The sequence below is a fragment of the Cynocephalus volans genome, chromosome 1, assembly GCF_027409185.1.
Source record: "Cynocephalus volans isolate mCynVol1 chromosome 1, mCynVol1.pri, whole genome shotgun sequence".
NCBI lineage: Eukaryota > Metazoa > Chordata > Mammalia > Dermoptera > Cynocephalidae > Cynocephalus > Cynocephalus volans.
In genome coordinates, this window is record NC_084460.1 from 6,584,615 (window position 1) to 6,603,591 (window position 18,977).

At 43.3% G+C, this 18,977-nt stretch overlaps 1 protein-coding gene across 1 annotated transcript in view; it reads left to right on the top strand.

The window, feature by feature from the left end:
• The window catches only part of CACNA1C (calcium voltage-gated channel subunit alpha1 C), a 609,830-nt gene that overhangs the window by 575,966 nt on the left and 14,887 nt on the right, over positions 1-18,977 (top strand). The window contains exons 37-40 of the mRNA XM_063076446.1: positions 12,977-13,142; positions 13,640-13,767; positions 14,357-14,453; positions 16,071-16,173. Coding sequence (XP_062932516.1) covers positions 12,977-13,142; positions 13,640-13,767; positions 14,357-14,453; positions 16,071-16,173 — 494 coding nt within the window. The remainder of the gene's footprint in view (positions 1-12,976; positions 13,143-13,639; positions 13,768-14,356; positions 14,454-16,070; positions 16,174-18,977) is intronic.

The following is an 18,977-nucleotide window of genomic DNA, read 5'->3' on the forward strand; positions in this document are numbered from 1 at the left end:
TATGGAGACTCATATGATGAGGACTTTATCCACAGAGATGTGAACTGGGTTCTCAATCACTAAGAGCAATCAACAGTGTCTCCCAAAGTACTGGGGGGAAACCAGCATCGAGAGAGAGAGAGAGAGGCACCATACTCAACCAACAGATGAATGAACACACGAGCAGAAGAGAAGCAAACAGAGCCAGAAGACCTCAAGACAAATACAATCTATATCTTTAGAAAGATGAGGGAACAAGACACATTGCTGAACAAGCAGCAGTGGCAGAGGCCATTATTAAAAAGAGCAAAATAAAGAGAAACACGGTGGTTGGAACATGTTTTCAAACTCCATAGCAGAATGGACACAGCTAAGAATTAACGAGCTGAAAGATCAACCAGGGGATTCTCTGATTATACAATTAAAAGGACAAAGAGGTAGAAAATATGAAACAAAAGTTAAGACATGGAGGACAGAGCCAGAAAAATCCCATCTGTACAATAGAAATTCTAGGCAAAAAGAACAGAAAGAATGGAGAGAATGAAGTAAAGAAATGATCAAATAAAATTCCAAGTAAAGATTATGGGCCTTGAGATTTAAATGGCCTACTAAGTGCAGAATAGGTTAATCAAAAAAACCCATAGCTGGACACATTGTGATGACTTTTTAGAATACCAAGAATAAAGAAAATATCCTAAGAGCTTCCAAAGAGGAAAAAGTCAAAAAAATTGAAGAGAAAATATTTCCAAACTCATTTTATGAAGCCAGCATTACCCCGACATGAAAGCCAGACAAGGACAGTACAAGAAATGAAAACTACAGGTCAGTATCTCTGATGAACATAGATGCTAAACTCCTCAACAAAATACTAGCAAACTGAATTCAACAGCTTGTTAAAAGGATCATTCACATGGGATGATCACATGGGATTCAAACCTAGGATGCAAGGATGATTCAACATATACAAATCAATAAATGTGATACACCATGTTAAAGAATGAAGGACAAAAACCATATGATCATCTCAATAGACGCAGAAAAGCACTTGACAAAATTCAACATTCTTCCATGATAAAAACTCTCAACAAATTAGGTATAGAAGAAGTGTACCTCAATACAATAAAGGTCCTATGTATAAAGCCCACAACTAACATCATACTCAGCGGTGAAAAGTTGAAAGCTTTTCCTCTCAGATCAGGACAAGACAAGGATGCCACTCTCACCACTTCTTTCAACGTGGTACTGGAAGTCCTAGTCAGAGCAATTAGGCAATAGAAATAAAAGGCACCCAAATTGGAAAGGAAGAAAACTATAAAACACTGATGAAACAGATGGTTGATGACATAAATGGAACGGCATCCTGTGCTCATGAATTGGAAGAATTAATTTTTTTAAATATATATATATTTTTTAAAGATGACCGGTAAGGGGATCTTAACCCTTGGCTTTGTGTTGTCAGCACCATGCTCACCCAAGTGAGCTAACCGGCCATCCCTATATAGGATCTGAACCCATGGCATTGGTGTTATCAGCACTGTACTCTCCCAAGTGAGCCGCGGGCCGGCCCCTAATATTATTTTTTTTTTTACATTCTGTGATGTTGCAGAGCAGTTGGGAGGGAGAGGGAGAAGAGAAAGGGGAAGGAGGAGGAAGGAGGAGGGGCAGAATTGAGGCTGTGTCACCCCCCCTCATTCCCACTGGGGAGACCAGGGGGCTTCCAGCGGTGGCTTGGTCATTGCTGGGCTGGGAGCAGATGTCAGAGGGGTATGGCAAAAGCCCTCGCTTCCCACCACCCTAGCTCGGGAACCTGGGACCCGTCTTGCTGCAGCTTGATGGTGGTCACTGGGCTGGTTGTACGTGTCAGTGGGGTGTGACCAAGGCCAGAGGGCCCTCCCCACCCACTGCCCTGGCTCGGAATTGGAAGAATTAATATTGTTAAAATGTCCATACCACCCAAAGTGATCTACAAACTCAATGCAATTCTTATCAAAATTCCAATGTCATTTTTCATGGAAATAGAAAAAGCAATTCTAAAATTTATGTAGAACCACAAAAGACCCCAAATAGCAATCTTAAGCAAAAAAGAATAAAGCTGGAGGCATCATATTGATGTCAACATCTATTAAAAAGCCACAGTCATCAAAAGAGCATGGTACTGGCATAAAAACAGACATATTGACCAATGGAACAAGATAGAAAGCCAACAAATAAACTCACTTATTTACAGTCAATTGACTTTCAACAAAGGTGCCAAGAACACACAATGGGGAAGGGACAGTCTCTTCAATAAATGGTGTTGCCAAGAGGAAGAAGTGAATTACTTTCAAAGGTGTCAATTGGCATTAGACTTCTCATCAACAAAAGTGCATCCTGTAAGACAATAAAATAACATGTTCAAAATTACGAGGAAAATGTATTTTTGAACCTAGACTCCTATATGCAGTCTACTGAGCAAAGTAGCAAAGCAAAATAAAGACACTTCCAGAAATTTAAGAACCAGAAAATTTACTCCCTCACATAACTCGTCTTTGAAGCGATTACACAAGGAAGTACTTCCACATAATAGAAAATGAATCTAAGAAATAGAATGAGCAGAGTAATAATATGAGCTAAAAAATTATAAAATGTATAACTATGTGTTATGAACAAAGAAATTACAAAGCTTATATTAAGTCTAATAATTAAGAGAAAATATCCAAAACCTTAATAGCAATTTGGAAGTAAAATCCCATGTTATGTCAACCAGGAAGTGAGGTGGTCGAAGAATGAGAAACATGAAACTGTGCTAAGTGTCTTCTCCTGTTTGGGGAGACATGGATGCTATTGAACTCTAAGCATGACTAAGAGAAAGTGTGTATAAATACATAGGCTAAGTATCTAAAGGCCAATCACTAGAAAAATAGAAAAGGAATGTGTACATTCCAAACCATTAAGGAAAAAAATGGACAAAGAAAACCTTAGCAATTCATCAAGAGGAAAGAAAGGCAAAAGTAAAAAATAAATAAAATAAAATAAAATAAAACATGGAAATTAGAATAACATAAGGTGGCAGGAATAAGAACAGAGATGTTAATAACCAATAAATAATTAAGTGGTTTAAATATCTCTGTGAAAAGATAAAAACCCTAATATTGGCTTTAAGAAATCCAGCTCTAGCCTGTCTATAACAGACACAGTGAAACAAAACGACTGAAGGGAGTGAAAACAAAGGTGGAGATGGAACACAGACAGACAGCGGCGCACACAGCATGGGGGTGAGGCAGAAGAGACAGAGCGGCAGGGGAGCATCGAGCACAGCAAAGGGAGAGGTTGATGCTGATGAAAGGTACAACTCATCAAGAATACATAACACTCCTAAAAATACACGAACCTAACGATGTAGTGGAGAGGTGTGTCACTCAGACACTGATAAAATAAGGAGAAAACACACACACACACCTCGTAGAAAACGTCAGATCAAGCAGACCAAAATAGAAGAAAAGGTAAAGAACAACGAAGTAATACAATTAACAAACTTAATCTAATAGATTTGTACTCAATAAATGGCAAGAAAAACAAAACATTATTTTTAAGCACCCAGAAACTTTCACAAAAATTAGCCAAGATTTAAGTCACAAAAAAGAATTCAACAAATTCTAAAACTTCTCCAACTTCAATTTAGCAAAATTAGAAATTAACCATAAAAACAATAACCCCTCCAAAATCTATTTACTTAAAATATTTAAATCACTCTTCTAAACAACTCAGCCAGAACTGCAAACTACTTAGAAATGAGAGTGACCGCACAAGTGTCTTATAGTACGAGATGCACCAATCAATACCAAAGAAAAATTTAGAGCCTGAAGGTCACTTACTAAAGAAAATTTATATTAAAGAAACTAATAGATGGGAAAAATAATAGTCAAATAACCCAAAGGTATGAATGAATGCATTTATAAAAATAAAAGCCTAAATTAATAAAATATTAAAATAGATTTTATCGGCTCTACCATTTTCTGCCATGTGATACTCTGCATTGCTCCAAAGCCACCACCAAAGAAGACCCTCACCAGATGTGTTCCCTGGACCTTCAACTTCCCAGCCTCTGTAACTATGGCAGAATAGATGGTCCCTAGCATCACTCTCTCCCACAAATCAACGGATTTAAACTATAAAAACATGACATCAAGTGTATACGGAACAGGGAGACGTCCAGCGGGGGAGGTAGAAGCTTTGCGGAGACCACATGCCCTGCAGGCCACCGTCACACGATCTGGCAGATAGGCTTCACCTCCACCACCTGGCTCCATTCCCAGCCCAGCGCGCACAGAGTGGGGAGACGTCTGGCAGGGGAAGGCAGAGGCTCCGCAGAAACCACACACCCTGTGGGGCCACCACTGCGTGATCCAGCAGGTAGGCTTCACCGCAGGCACCCGGCTTCATTCCCAGCCCGGCCTAGTGCGCTTGGAGCAGGGAGACATCTGGCAGGGGAGGCGGGAACTCCTCGGGGACCACACCACTGCCGCGCTGTCCAGCAGCCCGGCCTAATGCGTACGGAGCACAGGGATGTCCAGCAGGTGAGATAGAAGCTCTGTAGAGTCCACGCCGCCACCGCACAATCCAGCAGCAGGCAGGCTTCACCGCCGCCACCCAGCTCCATCTCAAGCCCAGCCTAGCGCGCACAGAGCAGGGAGACATCCTGCAGGGGAAGGGGAAGCTCTGCAGAGACCACACACTCTGCAGTGCCTCTGCGCATCCCAGCAGCCCGGCCCAGAGAGCATGGAACAGGGAGAAGTCCAGCACGGGAGGTGGAAGCTGAGCAGAGACCACACACCCTGCGGTACTGCCCCGTGATCCAGCAGCCCGGCCGAGTCCAAGCTGACCAGAGAGGTGGCTCCCTGGAGAGGCCCAAGACCCAAGGCAACCACACACGCAAGGCACTAATGGCCAACTAAGCAGTCACTGAGGTAGCCATACCAAATTGGCAACCACAGCAACATCTTAGTCAGTCAATAGTGTCAAACTTGTGGACTGTGAAACCCCCTGCCACAATGAATAAACATCAAAGAAAAGATACCAGAATTATGAAAAATCAAGAAAGTACACCACCAAAGGATAATAACTCTCAAGCTCTAGATCCAATAGAACAAGAAGCCCTTGAAATGACAGACAAGGAATTTCGAGTGATAATTCTAAGGAAATTGAATGAGATACAAGAAAACTCAGCTAGACATCATGATGAAACAAGGAAAAGTATACAGGACCCGAAAGAAGAAATGTACAAGGAATCAATGCCCTGAAAAAAAAATGTAGCAGAACTTGCCAAACTGAAGAAGTTATTCAGCGAAATAAAAAAAACAATGGAGAGTTTAACCAGCAGGCTTGTGGAAGTTGAAGAGAGAACCTCTGAACTTGAAGATGGGCTGTTTGAAATAACACAAGCAGACAAAAAAAAAGAAAAAAGAATCAAAGGCATTGAAGAAAATCTCAGCGAGATATCAGACAACCTTAAGTGCGCAAATATCTGAGTCATGGGTATTCCAGAAGGGGAGGAAAAAAGAGATTGCATTGAAAACATATTCAACAAAATAGTGGCAGAAAACTTCCCGGGTATAGGAAAAATCACAGATCATCAGATCCAGAAAGCTCAACGATCTCCAAACGTATTCAACCCAAAAAGGTCTTCTCCAAGACATGTCATAGTCAAATGGGCAAAACTCAAAGACAAAGAGAGAATCTTAAAAGCTGCAAGAGAGAAGTGTCAAATCACCTATAAGGGAGCCCCAATTATGCTAACATCAGACTTTTCATCACAAACCCTAAAAGCCAGAAAGGAATGGGATGATATATTCAAAATACTAAAAGACAGAGATTGCCAGCCAAGAATACTCTACCCTGCAAGGCTATCCTTCCGAAATGAAGGGCAAATCATATATTTCTCAGACAAACAAAAACTGCAGGAGTTCACCACCACACGACCACCCTTACAAGAAATTCTCAAGGAAGTACTGGGTTTGGTTCCTGAAAAATAATTACCACTGCCATAAAAACCCAAGAAAAATCAAAACCCACTACTATAATAAAAATGGCATTCATGAAGAGAAAACAAACAAAAAAAAGGCTATCTACAACCCAAGGAACCAACAAACACAGCAAACAAACAGTAAATCAGAAAGCAAGGAACAAAAGACACCTAAGACAACCAAACAATAATCAATAAAATGCTAGGAATAAATCAACACTATTCAATAACAACTCTTAATGTAAAAGGCTTAAATTCCCCAATCAAAAGACACAGACTGGCTGACTGGATTAAAAAGGAGGACCCAACTATATGCTGCCTTCAAGAGCCCCACCTCACCCATAAAGACTCACATAGACTAAGACTGAAAGGATGGACATAGATTTACCGTGCAAACAGAAAAGAAAAACGAACTGGAGTAGCTATTCTTATATCTGATAAAATAGATTTTAAACTAAAAACCATAAAAAGAGACAATGAGGGACACTATGTAATGATAAAAGGATTGATCAATCAAGAACACATAATAATCATAAAAATATACGCACCCAATGTTGGAGCAGCCAGATTTATAAAACAAACTCTATTAGACCTAAAGAAGGAAATTGACACAAATACCATAATAGCAGGGGACCTGAACACCCCACTGTCAATATTGGATGGATCATCTAGGCAAAGAATCAGCAGAGAAACACAAGATCTAAACAATACTCTAGACCAGTTGAACTTAGCAGATATCTACAGAACATTCCATCCAACAACCTCAGAATATTCATTCTTCTCATCAGCACACGGATCATTCTCCAGGATAGGTCACATATTAAGTCACAAATCAAGTCTCAACGAATTCAAAAAAATTGGAATTATCCCATGTATTTTCTCAGACCACAATGGATTAAAATTAGAAATCAATAACAAATGAAATTCTGGAAACTATACAAACACATGGAAATTAAACAGCATTCTACTTAATGACATATGGGTCCAAGAAGCAATCAAGTAGGAAATCAAAAAATTTATTGAAACTAATGAAAATAATGATACATCATACCAAAACCTGTGGGATACTGCAAAAGCAGTATTAAGGGGGAAATTTATTGCATAAATGCTCACCTCAGAAGAATGGAAAGATGGCAAGTGAACAACCTAACACTTCACCTTAAAGAACTAGAAAAACAAGAACAATCCAAACCTAAAGTTAGCAGATGGAAAGAGATCATTAAGATCAGAGCAGAACTGAATGAAATTGAAACCCAAAAAACAATACAAAAAATCAATGAATCAAAAAGTTGGTTTTTTGAAAAGATAAATAAAATTGACAAACTATTAGCATGGCTAAGAAAAAAAAGAAGAGAGAAGACTCAAATAACAAAAATTAAAAATGAAAAAGGTGATATTACAACTGATTCATCTGAAATACAAGGAATCATTCGAGACTACTATAAACAACTATACGCCAACAAATTTGAAAATCTGGAGGAAATGGATAAATTTCTGGACACACACAAGCTCCCAAAACTGAGCCATGAAGACATAGAAAATCTGAACAGACCAATAACATTAAAGTAAATTGAAGCTGTTATCAGAAGGCTCCCAACAAAGAAAAGCCCAGGACCAGATGGATTCACAGCAGAATTTTACCAAACACTCAAAGAGGAATTGACACCGATTCTTTACAAACTATTCCAAAAGATTGAAACAGACGCAAATCTCCCAAACTCATTCTATGAAGCAAACATCATCCTGATACCAAAACCAGGTAAAGATATAACCAAAAAAGAAAACTACAGGCCAATATCCTTGATGAATATAGATGCAAAAATCCTCAATAAAATACTAGCAAACAGAATACAGCAACACATACATAAAATTATTCACCACGATCAAGTGGGATACGCAAATCAATAAGTATGATACAGCATGTTAATAAAATCAAACACAAGGACCATATGATCATCTCTATAGATGCTGAAAAAGCATTTGATAAAATTCAACACTCATTCATGACAATGACCCTCTATAAGTTAGGTATAGATGGAAAGTATCTCAACATAATTAAAGCCATATATGATAAACCCACTGCCAATATCATCCTGAATGGGGAAAAGCTGAAAGCTTTTCCTTTAAGAACAGGAACTAGACAAGGATGCCCACTCTCACCACTCCTATTCAACACAGTGTTGGAAGTACTAGCCAGAGCAATCAGAGAAGAGAAGGAAATAAAGGGCATCCAGATTGGAAAAGATGAAGTCAAACTGTCCCTCTTTGCAGATGACATGATCCTATATATCGAACAGCCTAAAGCCTCTACAAAAAAACTCTTGGAGGTGATAAATGATTTCAGCACAGTAGAAGGATACAAAATCAACACACAAAAATCAGTAGCATTTCTATTCTCCAATAGTGAACATTCAGAAAGAGAAATCAAGAAAGCCTGCCCATTTACAATAGCCACCAAAAAAATAAAATACTTAGGAATTGAGTTAACCAAGGATGTGAAAAATCTCTATAATGAGAACTACAAACCACTGCTGAGAGAAATTAGAGAGGATACAAGAAGATGGAAAAATAACCCATGCTCTTGGATTGGAAGAATCAACATAATGAAAGTGTCCATACTACCCAAAGTGATATACAAATTCAATGCAATCCCCATCAAAATTCCAATGACATTTTTCTCAGAAATGGAAAGAACTATCCAGACATTTATATGGAATAACAAAAGACCATGCATAGCCAAAGCAATTCTGAGCAAAAAAAATTAAGCTGGAGGCATAACACTACCTGACTTTAAACTATACTACAAAGCTATAATAACCAAAACAGTATGGTACTGGCATAAAAACAGACACACTGACCAATGGAATAGAATAGAGAATCCAGAAATCAACCCACACACCTACAGCCATCTGATCTTTGACAAAGGCACCAAGCCTATACACTGGGGAAGAAACTGCCTCTTCAGCAAGTGGTGCTGGGAGAACTGGATATCAATATGCAGGAGAATGAAACTAGACTCATACCTTTCACCATACACTAAAGTCAACTCAAAATGGATTAAAGAATTAAATATACACCCTGAAACAATAAAACTTCTTAAAGATAACATAGGAGAAACACTTCAGGAAGTAGGACTGGACACAGACTTCATGAATACGACCCCAAAAGCACGGGCAACCAAAGGAAAAAGAAACAAATGGGATTATATCAAACTAAAGAGCTTCTGCACAGCAAAAGAAACAATTAACAGAGTTAAAAGACAACCAACAGAGTGGGAGAAAATATTTGCAAAATATACGTCTGACAAAGGATTAATATCCAGAATATACAAGGAACTCAAACAACTTTACAAGAAAAAAACCAAACAACCCAATTAAAAAATGGGCCAAAGAGCTAAGTAGGCATTTCTCTAAGGAAGATATACAAATGGCCAACAGACATATGAAAAAATGTTCAACGTCAGTCAACATCCGGGAAATGCAAATCAAAACCACACTGAGATAACATCTCACCCCAGTTAGGATGGCTAAAATCCAAAGGACTCTGAACGATAAATGCTGGTGAGGTTGCGGAGAAAAAGGAACTCTCATACATTGTTGGTGGGACTGCAAAATGGTGCAGCCTCTATGGAAAATGGTATGGAGGTTCCTCAAACAATTGCAGATAGATCTACCATATGACCCAGCTATCCCACTGCTGGGAATATACCCAGAGGAATGGAAATCAAGTCAAAGGTATAACTGTTCCCTAATGTTCATCGCAGCACTCTTTACAATAGCCAAGAGTTGGAACCAGCCCAAATGTCCATCATCGGATGAGTGGATACGGAAAATGTGGTACATCTACACAATGGAATACTACTCAGCTATAAAAAAGAATGAAATCCTGCCATTTGCAACAACATGGATGGACCTTGAGAGAATTATATTAAGTGAAACAAGTCAGGCACAGAAAGAAAAATACCACATGTTCTCACTTACTGGTGTGAGATAAAAATAAATAAATAAATTCACACACACACACACACACACACACACACACACAAATAAAAAACCGGGGGGGAGAAGAAGACATAACAATTACAATTCCTTGAAGTTGACACGACAAGCAAACAGAAAGGACATTGTTGGGAGGGAGGGGGGAGAGGGAGGCGGGAGGGAGGGTTCAGTAATAGGCCACAATAATCAACCACATTGTATATCGACAAAATAAAATTTAAATAAATAAATAAATAAAATAGATTTTATCGATTAACCCTAAAGCTGGTACTTGCAAAAAACCAATAAATAGATAAATCTTCATCAAATCCAATTTAAAAAAAAAAAAAAAAGACACGTCAGGAATGCAAAAAGCAAAATAACTTCAGGTGTGGAGTGATATTTAGAATGACAGAGAATTTTATGCCTCTTTTTTGTGGCAATTTGGAGGTGATCAGCTACTTGGAGGTGAAGCTGGACATCTTCCCAGGCACTGGCTGCCAGAAACTCATTGAAGTGGGCCATGAACACAAGCTTTGTGCCTTCTTTGAGAAGTGTATGGCCACAGAAGCTGCTGCGGACACTCTGGGTGAAGAATGGCAGGAGCGTGTGGTCCAATCTGTGGGAGCAATGACAAACGAGATTTCCCCACGAAGTCGGGTGTCCTGACCATGGTTGTGTCCACCTGCTACTGAGTGAGGGGCGTTCCTGTCACAGGCCAGGGAGAGCTGCAGAAACAAGGTGCAGCTCCACTGGTGCTGCACTGCGGATCCAATCTGAGTGCTCTCGATGTGGTTGTTGCCGAAAAAAGGGGAGAAGAGTGTTCCCGGACTGACGGAGCCTACTGTGCTTTGTCACCTAGCACCCAAAAGAGCTAGCAGAACCTGCAAACTTTCCAGTCTCTCTGAAGGAGAGGACATCCGCCAGTATGTTGTGAGGAATGTCTACACAAAGAAGGTGGGACACCTAGGACCACAGCAGCCAAGATCCAGCGTCATGTTACCCCATGCAGCCGCAGCACAAAGGCTGCTGTGTCACTCTGAAGAAACAGCACAGTTAGACAGACAAGCAAGAGGCCAAAGAATGTGCTAAACTTTTGCCAAGAAAGTGAAGGAGGCCAAAGAAAAGTGCCAGGGACGGATTGCCAAGAGAAGGAGGCAGTCTCCTCTGAGAGCTTCTGTTTCAAGGTCTGAGTCCAGTCAAAGATAAGATTTTCTAAGAGCAACGTAAATAAGACAAGACCTCAAAAAAAAGAGATTATGATTAAATTTATGCCAATATATTTGAAAATCTAAATGAAGTGGATGCTTTTATATAGGAAAATATGAATTACAAAAAATTGTTTTAAAGAGACATTAAAAAAAGATTAACTACAGTAGAAATTGAAAAGGTAGTCAAAATTACAGCCTTCATAAACACTCAAGGTCCAATATTTTCACTTATAAGATATACCAAGCTATCAAGGAATATGTTCCTATGTTATATAAATTTTCCAGGGACAGAAAGAGGTAGAAAACCTCCCCACTCATTCCATAAGGCTAATCAATACCAATAAGAAAAAGAGAAAAAAAGCAAAGGGTTATAAATATGAAAATATGTGGATATCACTGTCATTATTTGTAGATACCAGGCTAATCCAAGTAGAAAATCCAAGCAAATCAACTGAAAACCCTTTACAATTCACAGGATCAGTAAGATGGAAGACTCACAAGGAAGAATAATCAGTTTCCTCTACTCGTAATAGCTAGTTAGTAAATATAACAGACAAGATCTTATGCTATCACTTTTTCTAGCCAATATTATACTGTAAGTTTTATTCAATGCAATAAGAAAATAAATCAAAGGATAAGAATTGGAAAGAAACAAAATTAAATGCCAAAAAAATTGACTGCCTGTGTAGAATATAGAAGAGAAACTATAGCAACTAGGCGCGCTCCCATTGCTGCCCTGGGCCCCACCAGGGTCGTGAGGCGTGGAGCCAGGGCAAGCCGAACCCAGCTGCAGCCAGGTAAAGAGCACGCCAGAAACACCGTCTCCATGTGGGCAGCGCACCACAGCCACCGCAACTGCCATGGCTGCCACAAAAGCAGCTGATCTCTACAGCAGCAGTCACAGCCAGTGTGCAAATGACATGCCAGACTCTCAACTGCATTGACACAAGGAGAGGCACCACCAATGGAGACCGAAAAAGAAGAGGTCCTCTCTCTCCTAAAAGCACACTCCAGAGTAATAGAAGAAGCATCTGATTTCTGATCATAGGGGAGGACTTGATACACCTGTCTCAGCACTGGACAGATCATCCAGGCAACAAACCAACAGAGGAACAGTTAATCTATCAGATGGGAGAACAAATCTATGGTTATTGGGGGGGGAGGGGGAGGGGAAATTGGGAGGGGGCGGGAAAGCAGGGAGAGGGAGGGGAGGGAGATGGATAAGGGGCATAAAGAATAAGTATGATTTGTAACAATGAATATGCTAATAAAAAATTTTTAAAAGAGAAACTACAGATAAATGGTTAAAATAAGAAAGTTCATCAGATCTCCTGTATGTGAAATCACTCATTAGTTGCAAACTTATAGAACTTTTAAACTGTACCATTTTGAATGTGCAACAGTATAAAGAAGATACTAGAAATAACTTGACTAAGGATGCATGTGGGGAAATTATAAAATTTTATTGAAGACATTAAATAAGGCCTAAATAGAGAGGTGTGCCATGTTCACAGCTGGGAAACTTAATATCATGAAGGTGTGAAGATTCCCCAAGTTAATCTATATTTTAATGAGTTCCAACAATACTGAACAGGGTTATTCATAGCACCTGACGAGCTGATTCTAACGTGTCTGTGCAATACAGAGGGAAGATGAGTAACCAAAACAGATGGTGAAGGACTCTCCCTCTCTGAGAGAGCAGGACCTTTAGTAACTCCATCTGGAGGGGAGGAAAGGGAAGGCAGCAGAGGGCAGCTGGTCCCGTGAGATGGGCTGCAGGAGTGTTGTTTCTGCCACCTCTTCTGCAGGTGTGCCACAGGGGAGGCCTGGCAGGACATCATGCTGGCCTGCATGCCAGGCAAGAAGTGTGCCCCAGAGTCCGAGCCCAGCAACAGCACGGAAGGCGAGACGCCCTGTGGCAGCAGCTTCGCTGTTTTCTACTTCATCAGCTTCTACATGCTCTGCGCCTTCCTGGTAAGCCGCCACCACGCGCCACAGTGCAGGCCAGCCTGGGCCTCTGCAGCGCAGGCGGGGCAGCCGGCATGGGGAGCCCGAGTCAGCAGGAATGTCCAGCCATGCTGAGCTGAGGACAGAAAGCCCCAGGCCAGCATCTCGCTTGCCCCTTCTTGTCTCTTGTGGTGACGGCATTGTCCCAGAAGACAAAGGGGCTGTGTGAGGCCTAGAGGGAACTTATGCTTTTTGTCACCTCGCTGAGGAGTGAGGGAAAGGTGGCAGATAAAGTCTCCCTCTGTCCTTGGCAACTCTACCCAGCAGCTGCCCAGCCCACGTGTGGGTTCATCCCACACAGCTCCAGGAGACCCACATTCTGGGAACTGGTGTTCTAAATGGCAGCATGGTATTTAGAAGGGCTGGCTCTGCTGTGCATGGGCATTGGCTGGCCAGTTGGAGTCAGGAGGCGAGGGTAGGAACCTCCTCTTGGAGCTCCTCATTGTAGTCACTGTTCTCTGCAGATCATCAACCTCTTCGTAGCTGTCATCATGGATAACTTTGACTACCTGACAAGGGACTGGTCAATCCTTGGTCCCCACCACCTGGATGAATTTAAAAGGATCTGGGCAGAGTATGACCCTGAAGCCAAGTAAGTTCCCAGAGGGGAATAGAAGGGATTGAGTGACCACACCCGTGGAAGAAGTTCAAGATGGGTCAGCGCTGGTGGATCAATTGCAAACACTGAACTGCCCCAGACCCCAGGGGAAGGGCCAAGGGCCAGGCCTCTTTGACTAAGTCGAGAGCATATCTGTTATTTCCAGTTGGATGAAGGATAGGAGATCCTCGTGTCAGGAATAATTAGCAAGAGCCCAAGTTACGATATTTAGGGCCAGGTAGAGCTCTTCTCCGTTCCTGCTCGGGTCTAAGGACACCCTCATCCATCAATCACATTTGATTAACACTCAGTAAATATCTTTTGGTCAGCTGGTTAGTTGATTGAAGCAGCAAGTACATACTCAGAATTTAATTGCACTGCTAAAATCCTTTCCGCCTTGACCATAGCACTGACAAGAGTATCTTGGTTTTGGAGTCCACCGTGCAGCTCCGATTCTGCATCGAGTCTGACCAACAGGGCTGCACTGTGCAGAGTCTCCCTGCAGGTGGCGCCTCTCAGACACGTGCATCCTGGCTGCGGGCAGAGACCATCGCCCTCTGACTGTCCTTCCTTCTCCTTGTAGGGGTCGCATCAAACACCTAGACGTGGTGACCCTCCTCCGGCGGATCCAGCCACCCCTGGGTTTTGGGAAGCTGTGCCCTCACAGAGTGGCCTGCAAAGTAAGTGGTTACCTGGGTTCACGGGAGAAAGGGAAAAAATATGGGAGGCGAGAGGCCTGTTTGTTTGGTGGCCTTGGTCAGGCCGCTGATCCTTTAAGGGAATGCAGATAATATTTCATGTGCCTACAGAAACAGGCCTGAGCCAGGTTATATTTGATCATATCTCCAGCTTTGAGTTCTCAGACTCTGTAAAGGAACACAGTCCTGGCGACCCGCATGCCCGTCCTGAATAACAAGCCATTCAGCTGTCGGGCTGCTCTGCCCAGACATCCTGGGGGCTTCTGGCCGGGCCGAGGGCAGCAGAGAGACCAGGCAGTGGCTTCAGGGGTCTGTGAAGCCCTGAAACTGTATGCAGAATCACCAAAACACTCACAAATGTTGCCAGGGAGAGGATCCATCACTTCTGTCAGATTCCATGACCAGAGAGGGTGAGACAAATGCCTGGGTCCCAGCACCCTCGGGCCTTGCTATGGGCTGCCCAAGAGGGTGGTCTGCTCGCCCTCTCCTTTCAGCCCCTCTGCACCACGCCTGCTCCCTGTTGGGACAGTAACGAGCCGAAGCAGAGCTGTGGGCGGTAAGGCCAGAGCATGTGCTGAGAGGGACAAACGCAGAAAGAGCCCTCCCGGGGCAGTCCACTCATGGAGGTGCAGAACCGCAGAACGCAGAGCCCTCCACTCATGCTGTGTCAGCCAGTTTTTTTTCATTTGTATCTCCACTTTATTCCATGAAAGGTTTTGGAGATCTCCAAGGGTATAGAAAATACAAGGAAAAGGGCACACATTAAGATACAAGGTGACAGCTCAGTGGAGGACGAGGTGGGGGAAGAGTGCAGCTTGGCAGCAGAGTCCCTGTGACCTGCAGACTGGCTGGCATGGCCGCACCTTAAGCTTTCCAGTTTGTAAGATTCACACTTCACAATTCACAATGTTTACGAGATTCAAAAAGATCCAGACACTCAGGAAAACTGTAACCATTCTTGGCACCAAGATGAACAGGAAGACTGTGCGGTCTTATGAGCGGCGGCCTTGGCCACACCTTAGAGCGGACGTTGCAGTGAGCTGCCACTGCACTGTCTCCCACTGACCGGGCAGGCTGGCGCTGTGGAAGCCCGGCAAGGGTGGGAGGGGAGCGGGCTCCGGCTGGCTGGAAGTAGAGTGCATACAGCAGGAGCATATACCACCTCCCCTGCACCACACCTGCCCCTGCCAGCACACTCCTTACCTGGGCTTTGCATAGGCGCTGCCTGGCAGGTGGGCACCGGCAAACGCCTGGAGCGCAGCTGCTCTTTGCTGCCAGGAGAGAGCACACCCTTATGCCTGAGCAGACCCTGCAGTGGAGGGTGGTTAGGTGGGCTTGCCATCCTTCTGTGGAGGTGGGATCTAGCGAGGACAAATCCCACCCCTCCCCCACTCTGTGGAGAGGGTGAGGGTACTTGTGGCAAAGCCAGGAATCTGCCCAGAAAGGGTCAGAGTGAACCCTGCTTCACACCCCGCCCACTCCCAAAGTGGCTCCGCATAGGCGGCGAGACCCCCCAGCCGCACACTCCTGCTGTGGGGTCCTGCGGGTCCTGGAAAACCACCTGCTCTAACGACTGGCTCTGCCTCCCTCCCCCTGCAGCGCCTGGTCTCCATGAACATGCCTCTCAACAGTGATGGGACCGTCATGTTCAATGCCACCCTGTTTGCCCTAGTCAGGACAGCCCTGAGGATCAAAACAGAAGGTAAGGGTCACCCATGGGCACTGGGAGAGGCACTCAGAAGGTCCAGGGCACAGCTAAGGAGGAGCTCAGCAGCCTGCTGTGCACCCAAGACCTTGCCGTCCCACAGAGTGTCAGAGCAGGGACACAGCCGTGACCTGCACTCTGAGATGCTAAGGAGCCCAGCCTGCTCATGTGTCCCTTGCCTCTTGAATGGCCTCTTTGGCTCTAGTTTACTTAATTTCAACTGTCACTTTCCATCAAACCCTAGAAATTATTCTGGGTGATATCTTGCAGTCCTAGGGTATAGTTCAAAAACCAGAAGCTGAGCATTACCAGAAGCAGGACTAGGCCCCGTCTAAACGGACTTTCCCTGGCTACAGGTGGGTCTCTCAAATGCTCAGCTCTCTTTGTAAATTAAAAAGACGTGTATTGGGAAGACTGTACTGGGAAGGGGACATAGTGACAAAAGGTGACTATGGTGGAGGTCATCACATACAATTGTGCATGTTGCGCCTGGCACAGGAGCTCACCAGCCAACAGGTAAGGGTTAAGATCTCACCTGTGCACCACTAGTCAGGCCCTGCTCCCTCAGGCCGTGTGCATCTGGAGGGCGCCTTCTTCTAGTTTGCACAGAAGTGTCCTGTGGGCTAGCAGCAGCTAAGAAAATCTTCTGTCCTTATTGTTGATAACTATTTCTGAACCATGCTGTGGGAAAAAATCAATATAAAATGTACCTGTGAAGATGCCATTTCTCTGCAAGAGCTGCCAGCCATTACAGCGTTTCTTATAGTGTGGTCAGAAGACCTCCTGTTGAAGCTTATCTAAATGCTAAGTGCCAAGCACCAGCGCAGAGCTCCTGAATCTGAATCTCTGAGTGTGGGGCTCAGGAATATGCATTTGAACCAGCTGCATAGATGATTCACATGTGAACTGAAGTTTGAAACCCACAGGTGTAGTGACTAGAGAAAACCTGGAGGAGACGAGCAGTACGTTTTCCTTTGAGCGCCTCAGCTGCAGTCCCAGCTCCTGGTGCGGCAGGAGCAGTGTCAGGCAGGGAGATGGCCTGGTTCTCTCGCTGACACGCGTGCAGGCCATTTATCCTGTCTCCACTCCAGTTTCTTCATTTGCAAAATAGAGAAAGGTGACTACATCTGGGAATTTCGTTCAGGGAATAACACAGAGAGGTGCCTCCTGTCAGTTAAATCCTTCCAGAAAGAGGTGGGTTTGAACTCCAGCAGAAACATCTGAAATGAAGAGAAATGAGAACCAATCCATCAAGATAGATGTCAAAATAATGAGCTAACTTAAAAAAAATTAAAATAGGCCCAATTCTGCCACTAAAAGGAGAGCAAAGGCTTGAAAATATGCCATCAGTAGTCAATGCAAAAACAATCCGGAGTGGTGTACGTGGGCCTGTTTCATCTACTGCACATGTGTGTGTGTAACAGGGAAGAAAAATTGGAAGGGAATTTGTTAATATGTTAGTATTGATTGTCACTGAGTGGTAGATTCAGCAGTGACTTTTATCCCTTCCTTTAGTTTTGTTACTTTCCAAATTTTCTGCAATGCATATTATCACATTCATGCATAGGGGGAAGGGTTTTCTTTTCCAAGGAGAGAAGACATAATGACTGCTGGAGGAATACACTGTAACAACTTAAAGCTGGATGTAAGTTAAGGGTGTAGGTTTCCGTTCCATAGAGGAACAAGAGACACAGGCACAGAGGCCAAGATGCAGCAATGCTGAAGAGGTGACCCCAACCTGGTGACACCAGCAGCTGCCAGACACAGACAGCCAGTCATGACTGGGGGGACGCCAGCCATGGGGAACGCAGTAAAAAATTAAAGAAAATCTCTTAGACACGGAGACATTTCAGAGGAGACGTCACAGGGCCTGTAATGCCAGCTCCAGGGCGAGCCTTCATAGGAAACAGGTCCTCCAGAGACTTGTCAAAAGCTGAAGATAAGGACAAAGGCAATCTCTCAGAAGCAACTCAAAAGAAATGTGAAAAAATATCTAAGTTTGTGAGAACAACACTTATATCAGGCCTCACCATGCAGCCCTTTGAGCGTGGAAGGAGTTGGAGAGAAAGTAACACCTACTTCAGAGACAGCGCTCTCATCCCAAGCCCAGTACCAGCCAGACAAGCTTTTCTCTCGGACCATGGAAGGAAGATATTCAGAAATATGTAGATGATATGAAGAAATTGTCAGTGAAGTTGCACAGTTGTACAGCTCATTATGAGCAAAAACTAAGTCTCAGAGAAATATGAAAGGTCCTTGTGGAATATGTATTAATTTCCTAGGTCTGCCGTAACAAAAGATCACAAACTGGTTGGCTTAAGACAAGAGTTCAGGAGGCCAGACGTCCACAGTAAAGGTGTCAGCAGGGCTATTCTTTCTGGAGGCTCTGGAGAGAAACTGTTCCATGCCTCTCTCCTGGCTTCCGGTGGTTACCAGAGTGTTCTGTGTGGTGTATTCACATGACTTCCTTCCCTGTGTGTCTCTGTCCACTCTTACTCTTACAAGGACACCAGTCATATTGGATTAGGGCCCACCCTAATCCAGTGTGACTGCATCTTAATTAATTGTGTCTGTGAAGACCCTATTTCCAAGTGGATTAGTCCATTTCTGTTGCTTATAACAAAATACACAGAACTGGATAATTTGTAAGAAAATGAAATTTGTTGCTTACAGTTTCAGAGGCTGGGAAGTCCAGAGTCCAGGGAACACATCTGGTGAGGGTCTTGGTGGTGGCAACAGTAACCTAGGGGTCTCACATGGTGGAAAATGGCGGAGGAGAGAGAGACAGACTCTTCATTTTC